The sequence below is a fragment of the Plecotus auritus genome, assembly GCF_963455305.1.
Source record: "Plecotus auritus genome assembly, chromosome: 10".
Classification (NCBI taxonomy): Eukaryota; Metazoa; Chordata; class Mammalia; order Chiroptera; family Vespertilionidae; genus Plecotus; species Plecotus auritus.
The window spans coordinates 3,107,228-3,126,518 of NC_137785.1; the positions used below are offsets into that span (position 1 = coordinate 3,107,228).

At 52.5% G+C, this 19,291-nt stretch overlaps 1 protein-coding gene across 1 annotated transcript in view; it reads right to left on the reverse strand.

Moving 5' to 3' along the window:
• Positions 1-19,291, reverse strand: part of ZNF667 (zinc finger protein 667) — a 35,095-nt gene extending 15,804 nt beyond the window's left edge. Inside the window, exons 1-6 of the mRNA XM_080643277.1 lie at positions 19,252-19,291; positions 14,537-14,640; positions 13,232-13,492; positions 12,672-12,763; positions 10,891-11,017; positions 9,732-9,815 (exon numbers count right to left, since the gene is read on the reverse strand). Of these exons, the coding sequence (XP_080499403.1) occupies positions 9,732-9,815; positions 10,891-11,017; positions 12,672-12,763; positions 13,232-13,492; positions 14,537-14,549 (577 nt within the window). The 5' untranslated portion in view covers positions 14,550-14,640; positions 19,252-19,291. The remainder of the gene's footprint in view (positions 1-9,731; positions 9,816-10,890; positions 11,018-12,671; positions 12,764-13,231; positions 13,493-14,536; positions 14,641-19,251) is intronic.

Below are 19,291 nucleotides of genomic sequence, written 5' to 3' on the forward strand. Positions count from 1 at the left end.
TTGGCTCAGTGGATAGTGTCGGGACTGTGGACTGAAAGATCCTGGGTTAGATTCCAGTCAAGGGCACATGACCAGGTTGCGGGCTCAATCCCTAGTAGGGGGCATGCAGGAGGCAGCCAATCAATGATTCTCTCTCATCATTGATGTTTCTCTCTCTCTCTTCCTCTCCCTTCCTTTCTGAAATCATTAAAATTTAAAAAAAAATAATAAAAAATAAAAATTATTGAATATCTAGGAATTTTGAAGTGACAAAATACTGAAATGTTAATCTAAATTTGCTTCATGAAAAATCTAGACTCTTAGATTCTATAGATTCTAGAGGAAAGAATTCAATCTATTAATTATGTCTTTTGTTTTTGAAAAAATTTTTTTAAAATAGGAAACGCTTCACCAATTTGCATGTCATCCATGTGCAGGGGCCATGCTAATCTTCTCTGTATCATTCCAATTTTAGTGTATGTGCTGCCGAAGCGAGCACTGAAATTTAGTCTTAAAAATGTAAAGTTATGCCCTAACCGGTTTGGCTCAGTGGATGGTGTGTTGGCCTGCAGACTGAGGGGTCCCAGGTTCGATTCCAGTCAAGGGCATATACCTTGGTTGCGGGCACATCCCCAGTGGGGGGTGTGCAGAAGGCAGCTGATCGATGTTCCTCTCTCATTGATGTTTCTGACTCTCTATCCCTCTCCCTTCCTCTCTGTAAAAATCAATGAAATATATTTTAAAAAATAAATGAATAACATAAAAATGTAAAGTTATTACTAATCTAAGAAATGCTAAATATTTAATTTGCAAGCAAAAAATTTAAGACTTCTAAGAGTTTAAAATTCAAATTAATTTAGGAGAAATTATATAACTTTGGTAACAAAATGCCTAAAATATAAAAATTTATTTTTGAGAAAATAATTGTTGTATTTTCTCTAGAAAAGGTAGAATTCCGCCTTAACCGGTTTGGCTCTGTGGATAGATCGTCGGCCTGCGGACTTAAGGGTCCCAGGTTCGATTCCGGTCAAGGGCATGTACCTTGGTTGCGGGCACATCCCCAGTGGGGAGTATGCAGGAGGCAGCTGATGGATGTTTCTCTCTCATCGATGTTTCTGACTCTCTATCCCTTTCCTTTCCTCTCTGTAAAAAAAATCAATAAAATGTATTTAAAAAAAAGAAGAAAAAAAAAGGTAGAATTCTAAAATATGTCATTTATATGGTCTAATTTTAAAAAGGGATTAATTCTGTAATCTCAACTAAGTTTTTCATATAAACACCAGTTTAAATTTAATTGATATCTTTTAATAATTATAAAAAGTATATAATCTTTAAATCATGTATACACTGAGTGGCCAGATTATGATTTCTGAACACATAATAATGTGGCCACTCAATGTGTGTGCGCACATATATATATTAGAGGCCCGGTGCATGAATTCGTGCATGGGTGGGGTCCAGCCAGCCTGGCCAGGGGGAGGGGACATGGGCGGTTGGCCGGCCTTCCTGCTGGTCGAATTCCTGGTCGAGGGGACAATTTGCATATTAGCCTTTTATTATATTGGATATACACTGAGTGGCCATATTATCATGATCTCTGAATGCATAATAATCTGGCCACTCACTGTATATACATTTGATGGTCTTTCCAAGTTAAATTTCAAGACTTTAACCGAAAGTGACTTTTTGAGCATTTCACAGGCCCTGAAGTGTTTTCAAGAATGTATTCTCTCTTCGTAAAGGAAATATTTTTGAAATTAAACTGATCTAATGTACTTGAAATCACATGGCAAGCTTTATCAAATAAAAATTAGTAACTATATTTTACTTATATACATATATCTTAAATATTATGAAGGTTTTGTCCTCTCAGGATGGCAAAATAAAGTAGGTTAAATATTTCCTAAAATTCGACAGCAGAATTTTAAGACGGAATTTGAAAGACAAGAACCAGAAGCGGCCTGCATTTTAAATAGGCTGGGGGTGGGGCAGCGTTTGTGCCTCTTGGGTCAAAACGTATAAATTTCTAAATTTGCTTTTTTAATAAAAATACCCACTCTACTTAATAAATTAGCTTTTTAAAATACAATCAAGGTCTCATATAAATTAAATTATATGAGAAGACAATACTTTTATAAGCAATTGGATTCAAGTAAAGACCACTGAAATTTACTGAGACTTCCCATAATCCCTCTGTATATGCAAATAAGCCAAAGGGGATACTCTTTTTCTTATATATTTTATTGATTTTTTACAGAGAGGAAGGGAGAGAGTTAGTTAGAAACATCGATGAGAGAGAAACATCGGTCAGCTGCCTCCTGCACACCTCCTACTGGGGATGTGCCCACAAACAAGGTACATGCCCTTGACCGGAATCAAACCTGGGACTCTTCAGTCCACAGGCTGACGCTCTATCCACTGAGCCACACCTGTTTCGGCAAAGGGGATACTCTTTAAAAATAAAATTCTAAAATTAATAAAAAGGAGAAATTTGAAAATTTTGTAATCTCTTCTGCTAATATTTATGGGATAAACTAAAAATTGTTATTCAATCATTAAATATGATCATAAATAATAGCCATCATAAATATAACGGGAGTCCTTACGATGACTTCATGGCCTGGTAGTATCAGTCAGCATAAAAAAAGTAATGACAATTGTTACCTTGTTGCTTAGTGTAAAAAAGAAAAAGATCTTTAAAAGAAACTCTTTTTTTTAATATATATTTTATTGATTTTTTTACAGAGAGGAAGTGGGAGAGAGAGTTAGAAATATCCATGAGAGAGAAACATCAATCAGCTGCTTCCTGCACACTTCCTACTGGGGATGTGCCAGCAACCAAGATACATGCCCTTGACCGGAATCGAACTTGGCATCTTTCAGTCCGCAGGCCGATGCTCTATCCAGAGCCAAACTGGTTAGGGCTAAAAGAAACTCTTTAAACGCTGGCCTAAAAATTAATCTGGATGGAAATAAAGAGAGGTTTCCTTCAAATGTCTAACTGTAATTAAAATTCAATGAGTTAGGCCTAAAAAAGAAAAGTATGTAAAATTACTCAAAGACGAATAGCAAAAAATGTAGTGTCATTTTAAAAATAAACCTTATTTCTAATTAATTTAAATTGGCAAATTGAAATAAGTAAATATTCATGGAACCTAATTGTACTGGGCAGGAATCTATTCTTAAAGCATTAACTAATTCTTTTTTTTTTTTAAATATATTTTATTGATATTTCACAGAGAGGAAGGGAGAGGGATAGAGAGCTAGAAACATCGATGAGAGAGAAACATCTATCAGCTGCCTCCTGCACACCTCCCACTGGGGATGTGCCCGCAACCAAGGTCCATGCCCTTGACCGGAATCGAACCCGGGATCCTTCAGTCCGCAGGCCGACGCTCTATCCACTGAGCCAAACCGGTTTCGGCAACTAATTCTTTACTGACAGTTCTTCTCATAGTAAAAGCTGCTTACCATGTAATGAATCCAGAACAGTCCTATTTCTGTGCAAAAAATTAAAAGTTATCAAGACTGCATTGCAACATTTCCAAAAGCCTCCTCATACTTCAATCAAAAATGGGGGGGGGGGGGGGATAGTGGAATAATTCCCTGGAAGTACATTCCGTCAAGAAAATTTTTTAAACATTTTTTCACTTGTAATGCTGATGGCAAGACACCCATGCATACACCTTTGTTGTCAACATATGCCCAAGGAAAATCGTTTGGGCAAAAAAGGAAAAGGATCCCAAGTCTAGTTTCTAGAAGATTCCTTAATCTAACCTTTGGTTGAGAATATGCTTGTGGATTTCCAGAAAACTCCTCCAAGCTCCTGTGGATTCTTAAAACAATGGATTCGAGATGAACTGACCAGATGGCTCCAGCCACAGACCAGCAGTGGCCCCCCCAAACAACACGCTGAAGAGGAGAAACGGTCCAGAGACGGAGATGGTGAAGACGCCGTGCCATGCTAGCCATCAGCAGCTGTGTGCTGCTGCAGGTTGCCCAGGACCAAGGCAAAGAAGGTTGGACGTGCACTGCCCGCCGTTTGTCCAAATTCAGAGCTAGAATATCACTGCTGGCATGCACACATAAAAAACTGTTGGGACATTGAAACTGGGACTGAAAGAACTTGTTGGCCCAAAGAGAAACCTTTAGCAGGGGTCCACAGACTTTTTAAACAGGGGGCCAGTTCCCTGTCCCTCAGACGGTTGGAGGGCCGGACTATAGTTTAAAAAAAAAACTATGAACAAATTCCTATGCGCACTGCTGGCCCGGTATGCGTCGGCTGCTAAGCAGGACAGGCAGCGGCACCCGGCGGGCCGGATCCATGTCCTCCGCGGGCCGCATGTGGCCCGCGGGCCGCAGTTTGAGGACCCCTGCTTTAAGGCCTAGCAGCAATTTAAAAAGGACATGAATGTGTCCAATTTTAAAACTTATTAAAAATCAACAAGAGTGATATGCCAGAAGGTAATTCCAGCAGGTCATAAATGCACGAAGTTCATCAGAAGGTGGGTGGACCTTGAGCCTTCAGCGAGGGCTGGACAATCACATTACTGCCTGCCGGAAATGGCTGAGGGCATTTCCCCAAAACTGAGGAGGAGGCATAAATGATGGCTTGCGGCCAGACAGTTGAAGGCATTTCAGTCTACATGTTATTGCCTCCTACTGGCCAAACACCTGAACAGCGGAAGGCAGTTCTCCCAATCCAACAATATCTCTGTCTATTAAACCTTGGCCTCTGAGGTGTATTATCTACCTTGCCTTAGGACAATCCAATCTATTAAAGAGGGAATATGCTAATTGACACCCGCAGCATCGCAAAGATGACAGCACCCACAGCCAATGAGGAGGGAATACGGTAATTGACTGCCCCGCCTTAAAAGACGGTGGTGCCCACAGCCAATGAGGAGGGAATACGGTAATTGACTGCCCCACCCTCAAAGTTGGCAGTGCCCACAGCCACAAGATGGCGATGCCCAGTCCCCTCAACCCCCCAGCTGCCCAGGGCTGGCTGGAAGTGCAGGAAAGCCTCAGATGGTGGCTGCCCAGCCGCCCAGGGCTGGCCCGAGGGACAACCAAATGACTGAACAAGTAGGCTGCATGGGGCGACCAGGCCAGCAGCGGGATTAGTGAGGGACGACCAAACAGCAGGCTGCGTGGGGTGACCCAGGCTGGTGGGCGGGGAGGGGGGATGTGAGGGGTGACCAGGTCAGCAAGGGGAGGACAGTTGGGAGTGACAAGGCCGGCGGGTGGGGGCAGTTAAGTTAGGGGCGACCAGTCCTGCTGGCAGAGGCACTGAGGGGCTATCAGGGCGGGCAGTTAGGGGTGACCAGACAGTCGAGTGATTAGTAGTCAGTGTTCCAGGACTGTGAGAGGGATATCCCCTAAGTGGTCCTGGATTGGAGGGTGAAGGCTGGACTGAGGGACCCTCCACCCCTGTGCACGAATTTCATGCACCGGACCTCTAGTTTATGTTAATAAAGAGCAAAGGTTCTGGCGATTCAAGAGGACTTGGTTTCTTTCTTTTTTATTTTTTTTGAATATTAGAAGCATTCTGGTTTGTTGTTTTTTTTTTGCAAAAAAAGGTGTAAGCCAGGTCCAGAGGAGGTGGGTCCTCATGCTGTACCTAGGGTTTGACCCTAGTATGTCCCTGGTGGATATAGGGGTGGCCCCGAGTCCTTGTAGGGTTGGGGTGGGTGTGTGTGTGTGTGTGGGGGGACTTAATGTTGCTTTATCTGTAAATTTAGAAAACAGTGCTGACTTCACAGAGTTGTGAGAATTAGATGAAAACGAGGTTCTTTCACCACCAGCATCTGTGGACAGCAGCTGCTACAACTTACATAACCACGCCTGACCTCGTTATGCGCACTTAGCCTGAAAGTTGGTTTGGAGTCCGTTAAAATGCCAGCATCCCAGCAACAACGGCTTGTACCTGTCGTTTTCAACCTGCGCTTAGAACTCAGACCGCTGCATCGGCAGGCGTTCGAGACAAACTCCCCAGGCCCCAGGTCGCTCCGAGACCCGCTCTCGCCCCCGCAGACAAGGTGGGGCCGGGACCCCCACCCGCTACAATGTAGCTGCGGTTGTGTCCTTGGGGAAGCCAAGCGCAAACTTGTTACCGCGCCCGGCCCGCCCGCGGGGACCCTCCAGGCGGCTCTGCGCGGTGTCTGTGCGTTGCACGTCGCCGGGACAGGCAGGGCAGCCCCCCGCCCCTCACCACCCGGCGGCCAAGGGCTACTCTACCCTTCGGTTCTGGCCGCCGGGAACAGAGGAGCTCTGGAGGACTTGGTTGCTTTAGCTACGTCTCCTCTGGCTCCCCCAAAATGCCTTCTAAAATTATGTTGCGTCTCTGGACTCTTTGAATAATTTACCACAGCCTTTCTCCAGATTCCTGAACCCTTCTAGGTGCTGGACAAGACCCCCGGCAACCAGGAACGGACACAATCATCCAGGCCCAGCCAGAAGTGACAATCACCCAGAAGCCACAAGAACGCACATAATTTTCTTTATCTTAAACTTTAGTAAAAAAACTTCATGGTATCTCACTGTATAAAAGAAACGCACCGTACCGGGTCTGGGTCACTGTCTCTCCACCAGAGGGACAGCTGTCCCACCTGGCCCCAGGTTCTCCTTTCTATCACTTTGTCTGTCTCTTTCATTTTCTCAATCCCCAGCCGCCCCTACTGAGGAACTGGACCGCTCTCCAGCCGCGATGGATGCGGTGAGAGAACACTTATAATTACGTATGTGTCCTTATCGCCTCATTCCCCAAAACGTTCTCAATCCACAGCTGGTTATATTCACAAATGGGGAACCGATACGGAAGGCAGAATTTGTATATACACAATGGACTATTTTATAGCCCTTAAAAAGAAGGAAATTCTGTCACATGCTATGGGGACGAACCTCAAGGCCATTAAAGAAAAAAAAAAGCAAAAAAAAAAGCCAGCCCTGACCGGTGTGGCTCAGTGGATAGAGCGTTGGCTGAAAGGTCCCAGGTTCGATTCCAGTCAAGGGCATGTACCTTGGTTGCGGGCACATCCCCAGTAGGGGGTGTGCAGGAGGCAGCTGATTGACGTTTCTCTCTCACCAATGGTTCTAACTCTCCATCTCTCTCCCTTCCTCTCTCTGTAAAATCAACAAAAAAATATATATATATTTTTAAAAAAAGCCAGTCAGAAAGGTGAAATACTGTGTGATTCCATTCCTATGAAATAGTCACAGTCGTCCTAATTGCAGAGACAGGGCAGGAAGGTGGCTGCCAGGGGCTGGGGAGGACCAACAATTAGAGGGCAGAGTTTCAGTGTTGCAAGATACAACATTCTAGAGATCTGCCGCATGACGTGAATAGACTCAACCGCACATTTAAGAACGGTTAAGGTGGCGTATTTAATGTCACTGGGGCCTGGTGCATGAACTTCGTGCACATTGAAAGGGAAATTATTTACAGGAAACATTTCAGTATTGCTATTTGCCCTTTCTTTATAACTGAAGTGTCAGAGATGAAAAAAAATTGGTAAAATGTCTAGGAAAATAATAAATTTATTAATAAACAATAACATAAGACATAATATAAAAGTAACAAAAACATGATCTGAAAACAACAAAAACATGATAGAAAAATAACCCTGACACAAACAATAACTGATAAATTAAACTTACTCTAGTATCTCCCTGTATACCACCACATTAAGAGTGAAAACACTTTCAGAATGCTGGACTAATTTCCTTTGTGATGAAATATTTACAACTTTAACGTCACACACTCCTTGAACTCAAAAGAGAAACAACATATAACTGACCATGTCTGAAAACGGGTTCAGGTAGGAATATTCCCACTTTGTCTACAGTTTGTCCTTGTGATTTATTAATAGTCATCCCAAATGCTGGTATCACGGGAAACTGTCTTCGAATCAATTTAAATGGGAAGCCAGTGTCTGATGGGGACAAATCAATTCTTGGAATCAGAACAATCTCTCCCTCTACAGATCCTGTTAATACTTCTGATTCGATTATGTTAGGTCACAGTCTTTCGATAATACATCGAGGACCATTACAAAGACCTATTTATTATTAAGCTTTGTCAGTAGCATGACGACTGTACCACTTTTCAATTTTAATTTATGACAGGGCATTCGTGAAGGAGTGATACTATTAAGAAATTCGATAGGAAAGTTTTCCTTTCGGCATCACCTGTTGAATCAATGGAATCATCACTCAAATACGTGTGAAAATCTCCATTGAGTATATCCAAAGTTTCTTCATTTAATTTTTCAATCTGCTCATTTTTTCGAGAAACAATTGTACCTGCAGCTTCATCTTTAATGAGCTACATTGTGCCAACAGCTCCCCCTGAGATGCCTTCTGTCGCCGAAGCCGCCTTTTTTCAACCTCCAAGGCACGCTGCTCTTCAGACATTTTCTGTCGATAACGCCGCCTCCTTTCGGCTTCAGATCTACGCTGCGCCAATAGTTTCTCTCCAGATAAATTCTGTCGCCAACGCCGCCTTCTTTCAGTGTCAGCGGCACGCTGCTCTTTAGACATTTTCTGTCGATAACGCCGGCTTCTTTCGGCTGCAGATCTTCGTTGTGCCAATAGCTGCTCTTCGGATAAATTCCGTCGCCAGCATCGCCTTCTTTCGGCGTTAGAGGTATGTTGCTGTTGAGATAAATTTTGTTGCCAGCATTGCATTCTTTCAGCGTTAGAAGTATGTTGCTGTTGAGATAAATTTTGTTGCCAGCATTGCCTGCTTTCAGCATTAGAGGTATGATGCTGTTGAGATAAATTTTGTTGCCAGCATTGCATTCTTTCAGCGTTAGAGGTATGTTGCTGTTCAGATAAATTTTGTTGCCAGCATTGCCTGCTTCCAGCATTAGAGGTATGATGCTGTTGAGATAAATTTTGTTGCCAGCATTGCATTCTTTCAGCGTTAGAGGTATGATGCTGTTCAGATAAATTTTGTTGCCAGCATCGCATTCTTTCGGCGTTAGAGGTTTGCTGCTCTTCAGCCATTTTCTGCTGCGTGTACTGCCTCCACGCGGGGCACGCAGCCCCGCGCACCCGAACACGTCTGTTGTCCCGGCAGCCTCCTGGTGATCGATCGGCAGTTACGGCGTGAGGACCATTAGCATGTTAGCTCTTTATTACATAGGAGGATACCTTTTACCACAACTAAAAAGCCTCATAGAAATGTAAAAACCCCACACAACTTCATCAACCACAGAGGACTCTATTAGACAAGGGAACGAGTTCTTACGAAGCAGTCAAAATGAACAGTGTGGAAGAGATTTTTAATTTCTGGAAGGACTGAAGAAAATGCTGCAGCTGGAACATGACTGCAGGAGTGCTCTCACTGAAGCAGCGGGAATGTGCTTTCTCTGAGGGAGTGTGAATGCTGAGGCAGGGAAAGTGATGGGTGTGGACAAGGCTGCGAAGACCCGAGCTTCTGAGACTAAAAGCTGGGGTTCACACCCAGCTCCCTGCCACCCCCCAGCTGGGTCTCCGTGTTCTCGCCCACGGCACAGGAATAACAGCACCTGCCTCCCAGCGCGGCTGGGAGCGCCTGCATTTGGAAGCGTGTCTGTACCCAGGAAGGGCCTATAAAACGGCACTCTCTCCCTGGGAGGAGAGGCCTGAATCCTGCACAGGCCCGGGGCCAGGAGGTGGGGAGGGGCTCTCGAGGGTCAGCCCGCCCGTGGCCCTCCCGCTACGGAGCGTGCTCGTACACAGTCCCAGACCCAGGCTCCGTCACTCACCCAGGCCGCGGCGTCTTCCCTCCATCCAGGGTGCTTTCCCTTTCTCCAACAAGGTAATCACATTTGGCTTCCGACAGGACAGTCCTGCACATGGGAAAACACTGGGATTGAGCATGATGCGGGCACCACGGTGCCGGGGCACACCCTGTGCCGATGGGAAGGGATTTGTGGGCACAAAGGGAGCGGAGGGAGGCCGAGGGCCGCTGGAGAACGAGGAGGATGCAATCGCAGGCACCGCCGGCCGATTCTCCTTCCTAACTACAGAGCCAGCTGGTTTCCTGAAAAGTTGGAGCAGAAGCTCGAGGCTGGTCATTAAGCTTCTGCCTGCCGGCTGCCGACCCCAGCCCTGTCTGCTCTGCACCCCACACCCCCCTTCGCCAGCCGCTCCCCGAGAGCATCTACCAGCAGGGGCTCTGCAGTTTCAGTTCCTTTTTTCCCACCCACTCCCAGAGCTGGCCCTCTCTTGCCCCTCAGGAGTACAAAGCCAGTCAGTGCATCCCTCAGTCCCGAGAGCCCAGCCTCTCCCGTGCCCTGGGCGGTGGCTGCGTCTGCAGTGCCATCTGCCTCACCCGTGCCCACTGTGCCCCTTTAACAGCCTGTTACGTGACTTCCCGACATTAGTCACTCTCTCTCAACACAAGCTAAGTCCTCCAAGGGTTACATACACAGCGACTACCTGACCAGCAATTCCACTCCTATCTACATGCCCAAGAGAAATGAAAATATGCATCCCCCCAAAACTCAGACACAATGTTCACAGCGGCATATTCTAAGAGCTGCAGAGTTGACACAGCACACACGCCCATCATGGGTTCACAAATGAGGCCTGTGACATGGGATGTTAATGGGCCATACAAAGGAACGTGCTGGGAGTGTCCCGTCACCCGCTACGGTGTGGATGAACCTTGAAAACACAGAGCTCCATGGAAGAACCACGTCCTGTGTGATTCCATGTCCATGCACGTCCTAGCGGGGGAGAGGGACTAGTGTTTGCTAAGTGGGGGGTTAGTGTGCGTGGGTGGGGACACGGAGAGTGAGTGCTGGCGGTCATGTACAGTGTGTGAGCTGCTAAAGAGAAAGCAAACCCTAACTGGGGTGGCTTCTGCTTCCCTGACGACGGCCAGATTCCCGTTCCTCAGGGCGGCGGGGCGGGGCTCACCGAGAGAGGCCAGGGTCTGGTAGGTCTCCAACATGACGTCCCTGTACAGACCCCTCTGCGTGGGGCTCAGCCTCTGCCACTCCTCCTGGGAGAAATAGACGGCCAGGTCCCCGAACGTCACCGCCGCCTGCAATGGAAATCCCACATCGGTCACGGGGGGCTCGTGCGTCCACACCTGGAGCAGACAGCGGACTTGTCCCAAACACGGAGACACGGGGGCCAGGAACCTACTCAGGACATCTGGAGATCGGAGCCCAAAGGGGCAGGAGAATTAGCACAACAGAACGCAGCGTGGTCTGATTTTAAAGGCTGCGTGCCCGGCTCAGCCGTTGAGTGCTGACCTACGAACCAGGAGGTCATGGTTTGATCCTGGTCAGGGCACATGCCCAGGATGCGGGCTCGACCCCCAGTAGGCGGCGTGCAGGAGGCAGCAGATCCGTGATTCTCTCTCATCATGGATGTTTCTCTCTCTCTCTCCCTCTCCCTTCCTCTCTAAAGTCAATACAAACATATGAAAAAAAAAAAAAAAAGAAAAAAAAAAAAAAGACTTGCACAGAAGGCGTTTCAACTTGGACTTCTGGGCACTGAGTCCAGGCATCCTCCTAGGCTCCTACACGCACACACTGGCCTTCCTCGGCGCTCACGGTAGCTGCGATGCGGCACCCCGAGAGGACCGCAGCACTGACTGACGAGGGGAGGGGGAGGGGGAAGGGGAGGTGACTTAGCGACGCTCTCAGTCCTGCACGGAGGAGCTGGCAGCCTGACTCGGCCCAGGGCCAACTCCTCGCTCACTGAAGGGCCCGTGAGTATATCCCTCTGGCACAGGGGTCTCTGCAGGTGTCATCAAGGTCTTACTAACCAGTGGCCCGAAGCAGGGGGACGGCCAGGGCTGTGTAGCTGGCCGGATGCTTAGGGGGTGCCCCAGCCATGCACACGCAGAGCACAGGCCGAGTGCTGGCTTCTCTCCTGCCCATCACAGGCAAGGAGGGCGGGAGCCAGGGAGACCCAGGCAGGAGCTGGGTTGGGCCTGCGGGTGCTGGTTTGAAGATGGAAGAAGGGCAGCGTGGAAAGCAGGAGAAGGTGAGGCCGCAGCCAGCCGACACCTGGATTTCAGCCGTGTGAGACCCACAGCAGAGGCCAGGCTGTGCCCGGCTCCCAGACGGGAACGGGTGAGAACGCATGCCTGCTGCCAAGTTAGTGGTGACGCGTGCAGCCACAGGGAACCCACACACAGTGCAGAGCGGAGCTGGTCATGAGAAACGGCCTCGAGAGGCATCGGCAGAAAGCCACCGCACTGTCCATCACTCCACAGAGCTGAAGCCAGCTCGTCCAGGGGGCCGGCCTTGCCACCTCACGGTCTGAGCAGTTACGGGAGTCTCTTAAAGGCAGAGGGGTTTTCTCCTTGTGAGATGGGTTGTGTAAGTAGAGACAAAGCGATGTTAGGAGGTTACCTCTGGAGCGCAACATGGACCCCCCCCCCCCCCAAGCAGGTTCTGAGGAGGGGTGCGGGGGCTGTCTCCCCGAGAAATCAGCGGATGCCGTCTTCCCCTGGGGAGGGCGTTTCTTGGCACCGGCAGGAACCCCGAGGTGCTGAAGGAACGGGAGCGGTCGCGTGCACTCTGAAACAAAGGCCCTCCTCGCGCTCCCCCGTGGTGATGGCAGGGACCTGGGGACAGGCCTGGGCTGGGTCTCCATGAGGCAGGACGGGCCATGGAGGGAAAGCACCCGGTCCAGGCCTTACAAGACGGAACACTCCGGAAGGAAGGGCAATGGCTGCTTACCCTGGGCTTGGGCTTCAACCGTAGGACTGGCATCCTTGCCTCCTCACCGAGCGTCCTTGTCGGGGGAGGGGCAGCGCGCAGGGCAGGCGGGGCTGCGGGAGAAGAGAGGTCAGGAGGCTGGCCGGCCTTCTGGGTGGTCCTGGAGTCTCCAGGGTGAGAGCCCGGAGCCCCTCGCCCTGGACATGTACGTGCTCACATGCACGCACACGCAGAGCACCAAAGGTCAGCTCGCAGTGTCCGGAGAGGACGGGAGGGGTCCCACAGTTTCCCCCGTGATACCCGCACAGGCCTCGGGCCGGGCCGGCCGTGAAGACGCGGTAGAGGGAGTTCTATTCACTCTGGGGCCACCCCGTTGTGGGGGGCAGCTTCAGCCAGCCCCTGCCGTGTGCCGGGCCCGGGCCAGGGCACGGGGGTGCACGGGGCCTCGCCCCGCGGGCAGCACCTGAGTTGGTGCAGACAGACCGTAAGCAGCACACACTAAGCCAGCAGACCGCAGTGTTTGGGGAAAAGCTGTCTTTCTCCGCACTGCGGGCTGCGCTTTGTGCTCCCGGGGTTCTCACCTCCGTCCGGTGCGTGTGCGTTCGTGATGTGAGCACGTGTGTGTCCCGGGAGAGGGGTGTCCTGCAGCATCACCCGATTCTCACTCGCTACCGGGACCCAGACGCCGGTCGCCAGCAGTAGGAGCCCAGGGGCCCCAAGACCTCCGTCCGACGTGGCCAAGGCGAGGTTCCCACGACCTTCTCCCTGGGGTCCATGATTTGCTGCGATGCCTTGCGGGACTCTGGGAAATATGCCTTCCGTGTGGCGGTTTATGACATAGGCTGTGACAGAAGACACAGGTGAGCAGGGAGGCAGGGCGAGGGCGGGGAGGGCCCCGGGTACAGGAGCCTCCGGTGCGTGGAAGTGTTCCCTAACCCAGGAGCTCTCTGAACCCCCCCCCCCCCCCCCCGTTTAGGGATCACATGGGTGTGATCGGTCACTAACTGCTTCCAGCCCCTCTCCCCTCTCAGGAGAAGGGGGTGCTGAAATGCCAAGCTTCCAATTGTAGCTGGTCTTTTGGGGGGACAGCCCCCACCCAGAGTCTCCTCATTAGAACAGAAGACGGCCCTACCCGGTGTGGCTCAGTGGATAGAGCGTCAGCCTGCGGACTGAAGGGTCCCAGGTTTGATTCCGGTCAAGGGCATGTACCTTGGTTGCGGGCACATCCCCAGTGGGAGGTGTGCAGGAGGCAGCTGATCCATGTTTCTCTCTCATCGATGTTTCTAACTCTCTCTCCCTCTCCCTTCCTCTCTGAAAGCAAGACCAAAAAATAAATAAATAAATAAAAGTTTACGGTGAACCTCTCGGAGGTGAGACGGGCACAAAGGTGGAGGGGAAGAAGGATCGAGGTGGGAAGAGGTTGTAGGGCCCAAACTGGTAGCACGTGGGAGGCCAACGTTACACACAGACTCCACCTAACCCTCAGCGCGCTGGGCGGAGTCCCGTCTGTTCCCCATCTAACAGGGGAGGGGACAGCAGCACTGAGAGGCTAAGGCCACGCGCCGGCGGTCCTTCTCCAGGGCTGTGTTAACACGACGCCAGGCCTCCCGGCTCCTTCCCCAGACCCGGGACCGGCCAGGAGAGCCTGGGAGCCGCTGCCGGGAGGCCGCACACAGTGGCTGACGCCCTCCAACAGCAGAGGCGGCGGGCTGCCTGGCTCCGTGGCCGCCCCCCCCCCCCCCCCAATCAGCCGCCTCACTACAGGAAAGCTCTCGCTGGTGGTTTCTGCTTCTTCCGTGTTCTGATAAAGAAACCTTAGTGTTCAGTCGCGATAAATCTGACTCGTGTGAACGTAAAAGGAAAAAGGCATGCTCGCAGGTGCTTACCGGATAGGAACATGGCTGGCTCGCCCTGCGGTTTCTCATCGGCCGCCGAGCCGGAGAAGCACGTTCTTGTCCACAAGGCAACGTTCTCCGGGGAGCTCAGCGCGCTGGGGAGGAGAGCAGCAGCGTGACGCGAGGGGTCCTGGCGCGAAGCCCGCCCCTGCCCACGGCCCGCTGCGGGGCAGCGACTCGGCCTCAGCCTGCTCACCTGCGCGACGGGGCGAAGGAAGCCTGCCTCCCCCGCGGCTGCAGGGCAGTGACCTGAGCTGGCTCCCGGCTCCCGGCCGGTCCTCCCGCCCCTTCCGCACACGCTTCCTCGCAGCCAGAGCCTGGCACGCACCGGAAGGCAGCCCTTCCCTGCCTGCGGCCCAGAGGCCAGCGACACGCAGAGACGCCCCGGGACGCACGCGGAGGCGGGCCCATGGGGCTGGGAATGTCCCCTCCGCGGGGAGGCGCAGGGGAGGCGCAGGGTCAGGCCGCCTCTGCTGATCCTGAAAGCACTGGCCCCGCCCCCGCCCCCCGCCCCCTCCCCGGTTCATGGCCTTCACTACCAGACGCCCGCGGAGCCTGTGACCCAGAATCCCTTGGGAGCTGCTTGGTGACCGGGCACGGCTGTGCCCACGCCAGGCCCATGGAAGCAGGATCTCTGAGGACGGAGTCTGGCCTCTTCTCACTCCCCAAAGCTTCCCAAGGTGAGCTCCTCAGAGCCAAGGCCGAACCCCTGCTCGGTCCTGGGCCGCCAGGTGGGGCCGGAGGAGAAAAGACGGAGCAGGTGGAGGGCTGGTGGCCACTCCTGCTTCAGAGACTGGGATGCCCACGGAAGCCGGGGTGCTGACTCTGGACACAGCACCTACTGCCATCCCACAATCCCTTCACGTGCTTCACTTTTCTCTAAAAAAATATTTTCTAGCCCTGACTGGTGTGGCTCAGTGGACAGAGCATCAGCCTGCGGACTGAAGGGTCCCGGGTTCGATTCCGGTCAAGGGCATGTACCTTGGTTGCGGGCACATCCCCAGTGGGGGGGGCGTGCAGGAGGCAGCTGATCCATGTTTCTGACTCTCTATCCCTCTCCCTTCCTCTCTGTAAAAAATCAATAAAATATATTAAAAAATATTTTCTATTGATTTCAGAAAAGAAGGGAGAGGGAGAGAGTTAGAAACATCAACGATGAGAGGAAATCATTGATCGGCTGCCCCCCTTACGCCCCCCAATGGGGACCGAGCCCACAACTGGGCATGTGCCCCGACCGGGAATCGAACTACGGCCTCCTGGTTCATAGGTGGACGGGCCCTACTTTACTTTTCAAAATAGTCACCCGTTACAGATTTATTTAAGTATATTTTTATTGATTTCAGAGAGGGAGAGATAGAAACATCAACGACGAGAGAGAAGGATTGACCGGCTGCCTCCTGCACCCCCGCACTGGGGATGGAGCCCACCACCCGGGCACGTGCCCGGACCTGGAATCGAACTGCCGCCTCCTGGTTCTTAGGTGGACGCTCAGCCACTGAGCCGCCTGTGCAAGGTTTAACCCGGGTCTCCTTACGGGATGCAAGCTCCGGGCGTGCGAATACTGTCACCTTTTCTGCCAAAGAACAGTTCCAATGGCCGCCACTGTGGGCTTGGCAGCCGCCAGGGAGGCTGCAGGGCTGGCAGCTCCCCGGGGGGCCGCCGTCTCAAAATGCCAAAGGCCAGCCCCTCCCTCTGAGTTAGCCAATCGCGAAAGACTGTGCGCCTGAGCTCCAATCAAGAGCCAAGGACAGGTCACGTGTCAGGGACTGTAAGTTCCAGCAGACCACAGCTGGGGGTGCACCCTCCTGCACAGATGTTCGCCTTGTGTTTGTGCCCTACCAGGGCCCCTGCCTCGGGGCTCGCCTTCTTTCTAACACAGGTGAGTAGCAACCTGGTCTGTCTCATCCGCTGGCCTGCACGGACCTGGCCATGGCAGACAGGTGCCTGCCTCTCAGAGCCTCCCCCGGCTGCAGGCCACCCCCCCCGCCCCCGCACCCCCTACCCCCGCCTTCGCATCTGGGGACATCATCCCTCAGCACCTCTCCTCCTCTTCCTCCCATCTTGGGGCTGTCCACCAGGGGCCCTCATCACGGTCCTGCCCACAGTGACTCTTAACGGGGTGATGTTGCCGCCCGGGGGACCCCTGGCAGTGTTTGGGGACATGTGGCTTTCACCTTTGGGGCAGGGCGTGCGCTGCTGGCAGCTGGTGGGTGGAGGCCAGGGGCAATCGTACAACTCACAGGCCCCGTGCCCGCCCAGGTATCCGGCCCAAAGCACCCACAGGGAGAACTGGTCTAGACGCAGAGCTGCCTCCAGCTCATGCTAAGGGGACCCCTCCTTCCACAGGCCCCGCTCAGGTCTCCCCTCCACCCAGGACGCCGCCTGCTTCTGTCCTCCCGGAACCCAGGCGAGGAAATCTCTCTGGGCGTCCTTCCCATTAAGTTGTCAATGACGGCCCTGGCTGGTGTGGCTCAGTGGATAGAGCGTTGGCCTGCGGACTGAAGGGTCCCAGGTTCGATTCCGGTCAAGGGCACAGACCCGGGTTGTGGGCTCCATCCCCAGTGGAGGGCGTGCAGGAGGCAGCCGATCCATGATTCTCTCTCAACATGGATGTTTCTCTCTCTCCCTCTTCCTTCCTCTCTGAAATCAGTAAAAGTGTGTGTGTTTTTTTAAAAAAGATGTCAGTGACAAAGCCACCGCCACTGATGCACGGCTGCTGTCCACTGAGGCTCACCAGGAGCCCGGGACTCATTCCGATTTTGCATGTGAAGCCGAGGGCAGTGGATTTAAGTGACCTTTCCCAAAGTCACACAACCAGCCAGTGACTTTGAGTCAGCGTCCAAGCTCCACAGGACCCAGAGGCCTCGCTGAGCGCCCTGCCCTCCCTTCTTCTGCTTTTTAAAAAATATATTTTTGATTTCTGAAGAGGGAGGGGGAGGGGGAGAGATAAAAACATCCATGATGAGAATCATTGCTCAGCTGCCTCCTGCACGCCCCCTACTGGGGATCAAGCCCCTAACCCCGGCATGTGCCCTGACCAGGAATCGAACCCTGGACCCTTCAGTCCGCAGACCGACTCTCTATCCACTGAGCCACAGCAGCTGGGGCCACCCTCCTTTCAAAGGCGGACAACCAGCGGCAGCTCGGCTACTGGGGCGCCACCCTCCTCAGCTTGGAGGAGGAGCGCCCAGGTTCAAGTTCCAAGGACCCCCCCCCAAGCATCACCATGGCACCCCTGCACCCCCACAGGGCTCAGCAAGCGCTATGCTGGGGGTCTCACTCGTTACCCGGCTTAACTTCCCTGTCCTCCAGGAGGCAAGCCTCGCATTGCCTAGGGAAGCAGGAATTTGGGGGAACACAGGCAGGCTTAAGGGTTTTTTAGACTTGGGGTCCACGGAAAAGCGCGGGGCTGCAGACGGGAAAAGGTACATCTCCATCACACACGGAAGCCAGGTGCTCTTACATCTCCTTAAGACAAGGAGGCAGCAACAGGTACATTTCCATTAAGAGGAGGGAGCTGGGCCCTGACTGGTGTGGCTCAGTGGATAGCGCGTCGGCCTGCGGACTGAAGGGTCCCGGGTTCCATTCTGGTCAAGGGCATGTACCTTGGTTGCGGGCACATCCCCAGTGGGAGGTGTGCAGGAGGCAGCTGATCGATGTTTCTCTCTCATCCATGTTTCTCTTTCCCTCTCCCTTCCTCTCTGTAAAAAAACAATAAAATATATTAAAAAAAAAAAAAAAAAAGAGGAGGGAGGTGGAAGGAGCCAAAGGTCACATTTACAAAACAAAGGAAGGAAGCCCAAAGGGAAGAGGAAAACAATAAGGGGGGGGGGGCGGGGGAGACCCTCAAGTATGACACGTTGAGGTTCCACCTGGAGCCCAGGAGTTACTATAGTAACCAGTCCATGGGACTAGTGACCAATCAGAGGGGAGCCTTCATAAGCCATAGGGATAGGGAACTCAGTGGGACTCTTCCCCCCTCCCCACGTGGATGTCTGTCCTTGTTCTTCCATAAATCTCCACCTTTGCTGCACCACTTTCTGTCCGTGGGTTCATTCTTCGATTCCGGCAGACAATGAATCCGGGTTCCAGCCCAAAAATTCCAAAAAAATCGGTATCACCAGGGCCCGTCGCGCCCACGCGGCCGCTGGGAATCCTCCCCACGGGGACCCCCTTCCAGGTACAGGCGGATCCGCACCAGGGCGGCACCCCGCACACTCGCACCTGCAGAAGCACTGACACCGGGTCGCACAGCCACCCCAGGCGGCGACAGCAACAGGTCCCGCACCTGCCTGCCGCCCGCGCACACGTGCGCTCCGAGCACCCTCCCCCTCAGGGCCCCACGCTCGGGCCCGCTCCCAGCCCCTCCGGGTGCAGGCGCCGCTCTCCCGAGTGAGCAGCACAGACACACCGTGCAATTACCCGGACCTGGGGCCCGCCCGCGCCCCCGCCACAGCCGGCTCCGTCTCTCACACTCCCTCTCCTCACCGCACACCGACGCCATCACACGTTTCACACAGTGACGGCCTTTCCCCTCACACGCAGCCTCGGGCTCGGGCCCCCAAGCAGCCTCGGGCTCACAGCCTTCCACAGCCTGGGGCGCAGGGCCCCCACGCGGCCTTACGACCCCACGGAGCAGCAAGAGCACAGACCCCCACACTCACCCCCACCACCGTCCTCTCCGATCGCTTCCCAGCGGCGCCCACCTGACTCCAGCGCAAACGCCCCCGCGCTCCCTGCGCCTGC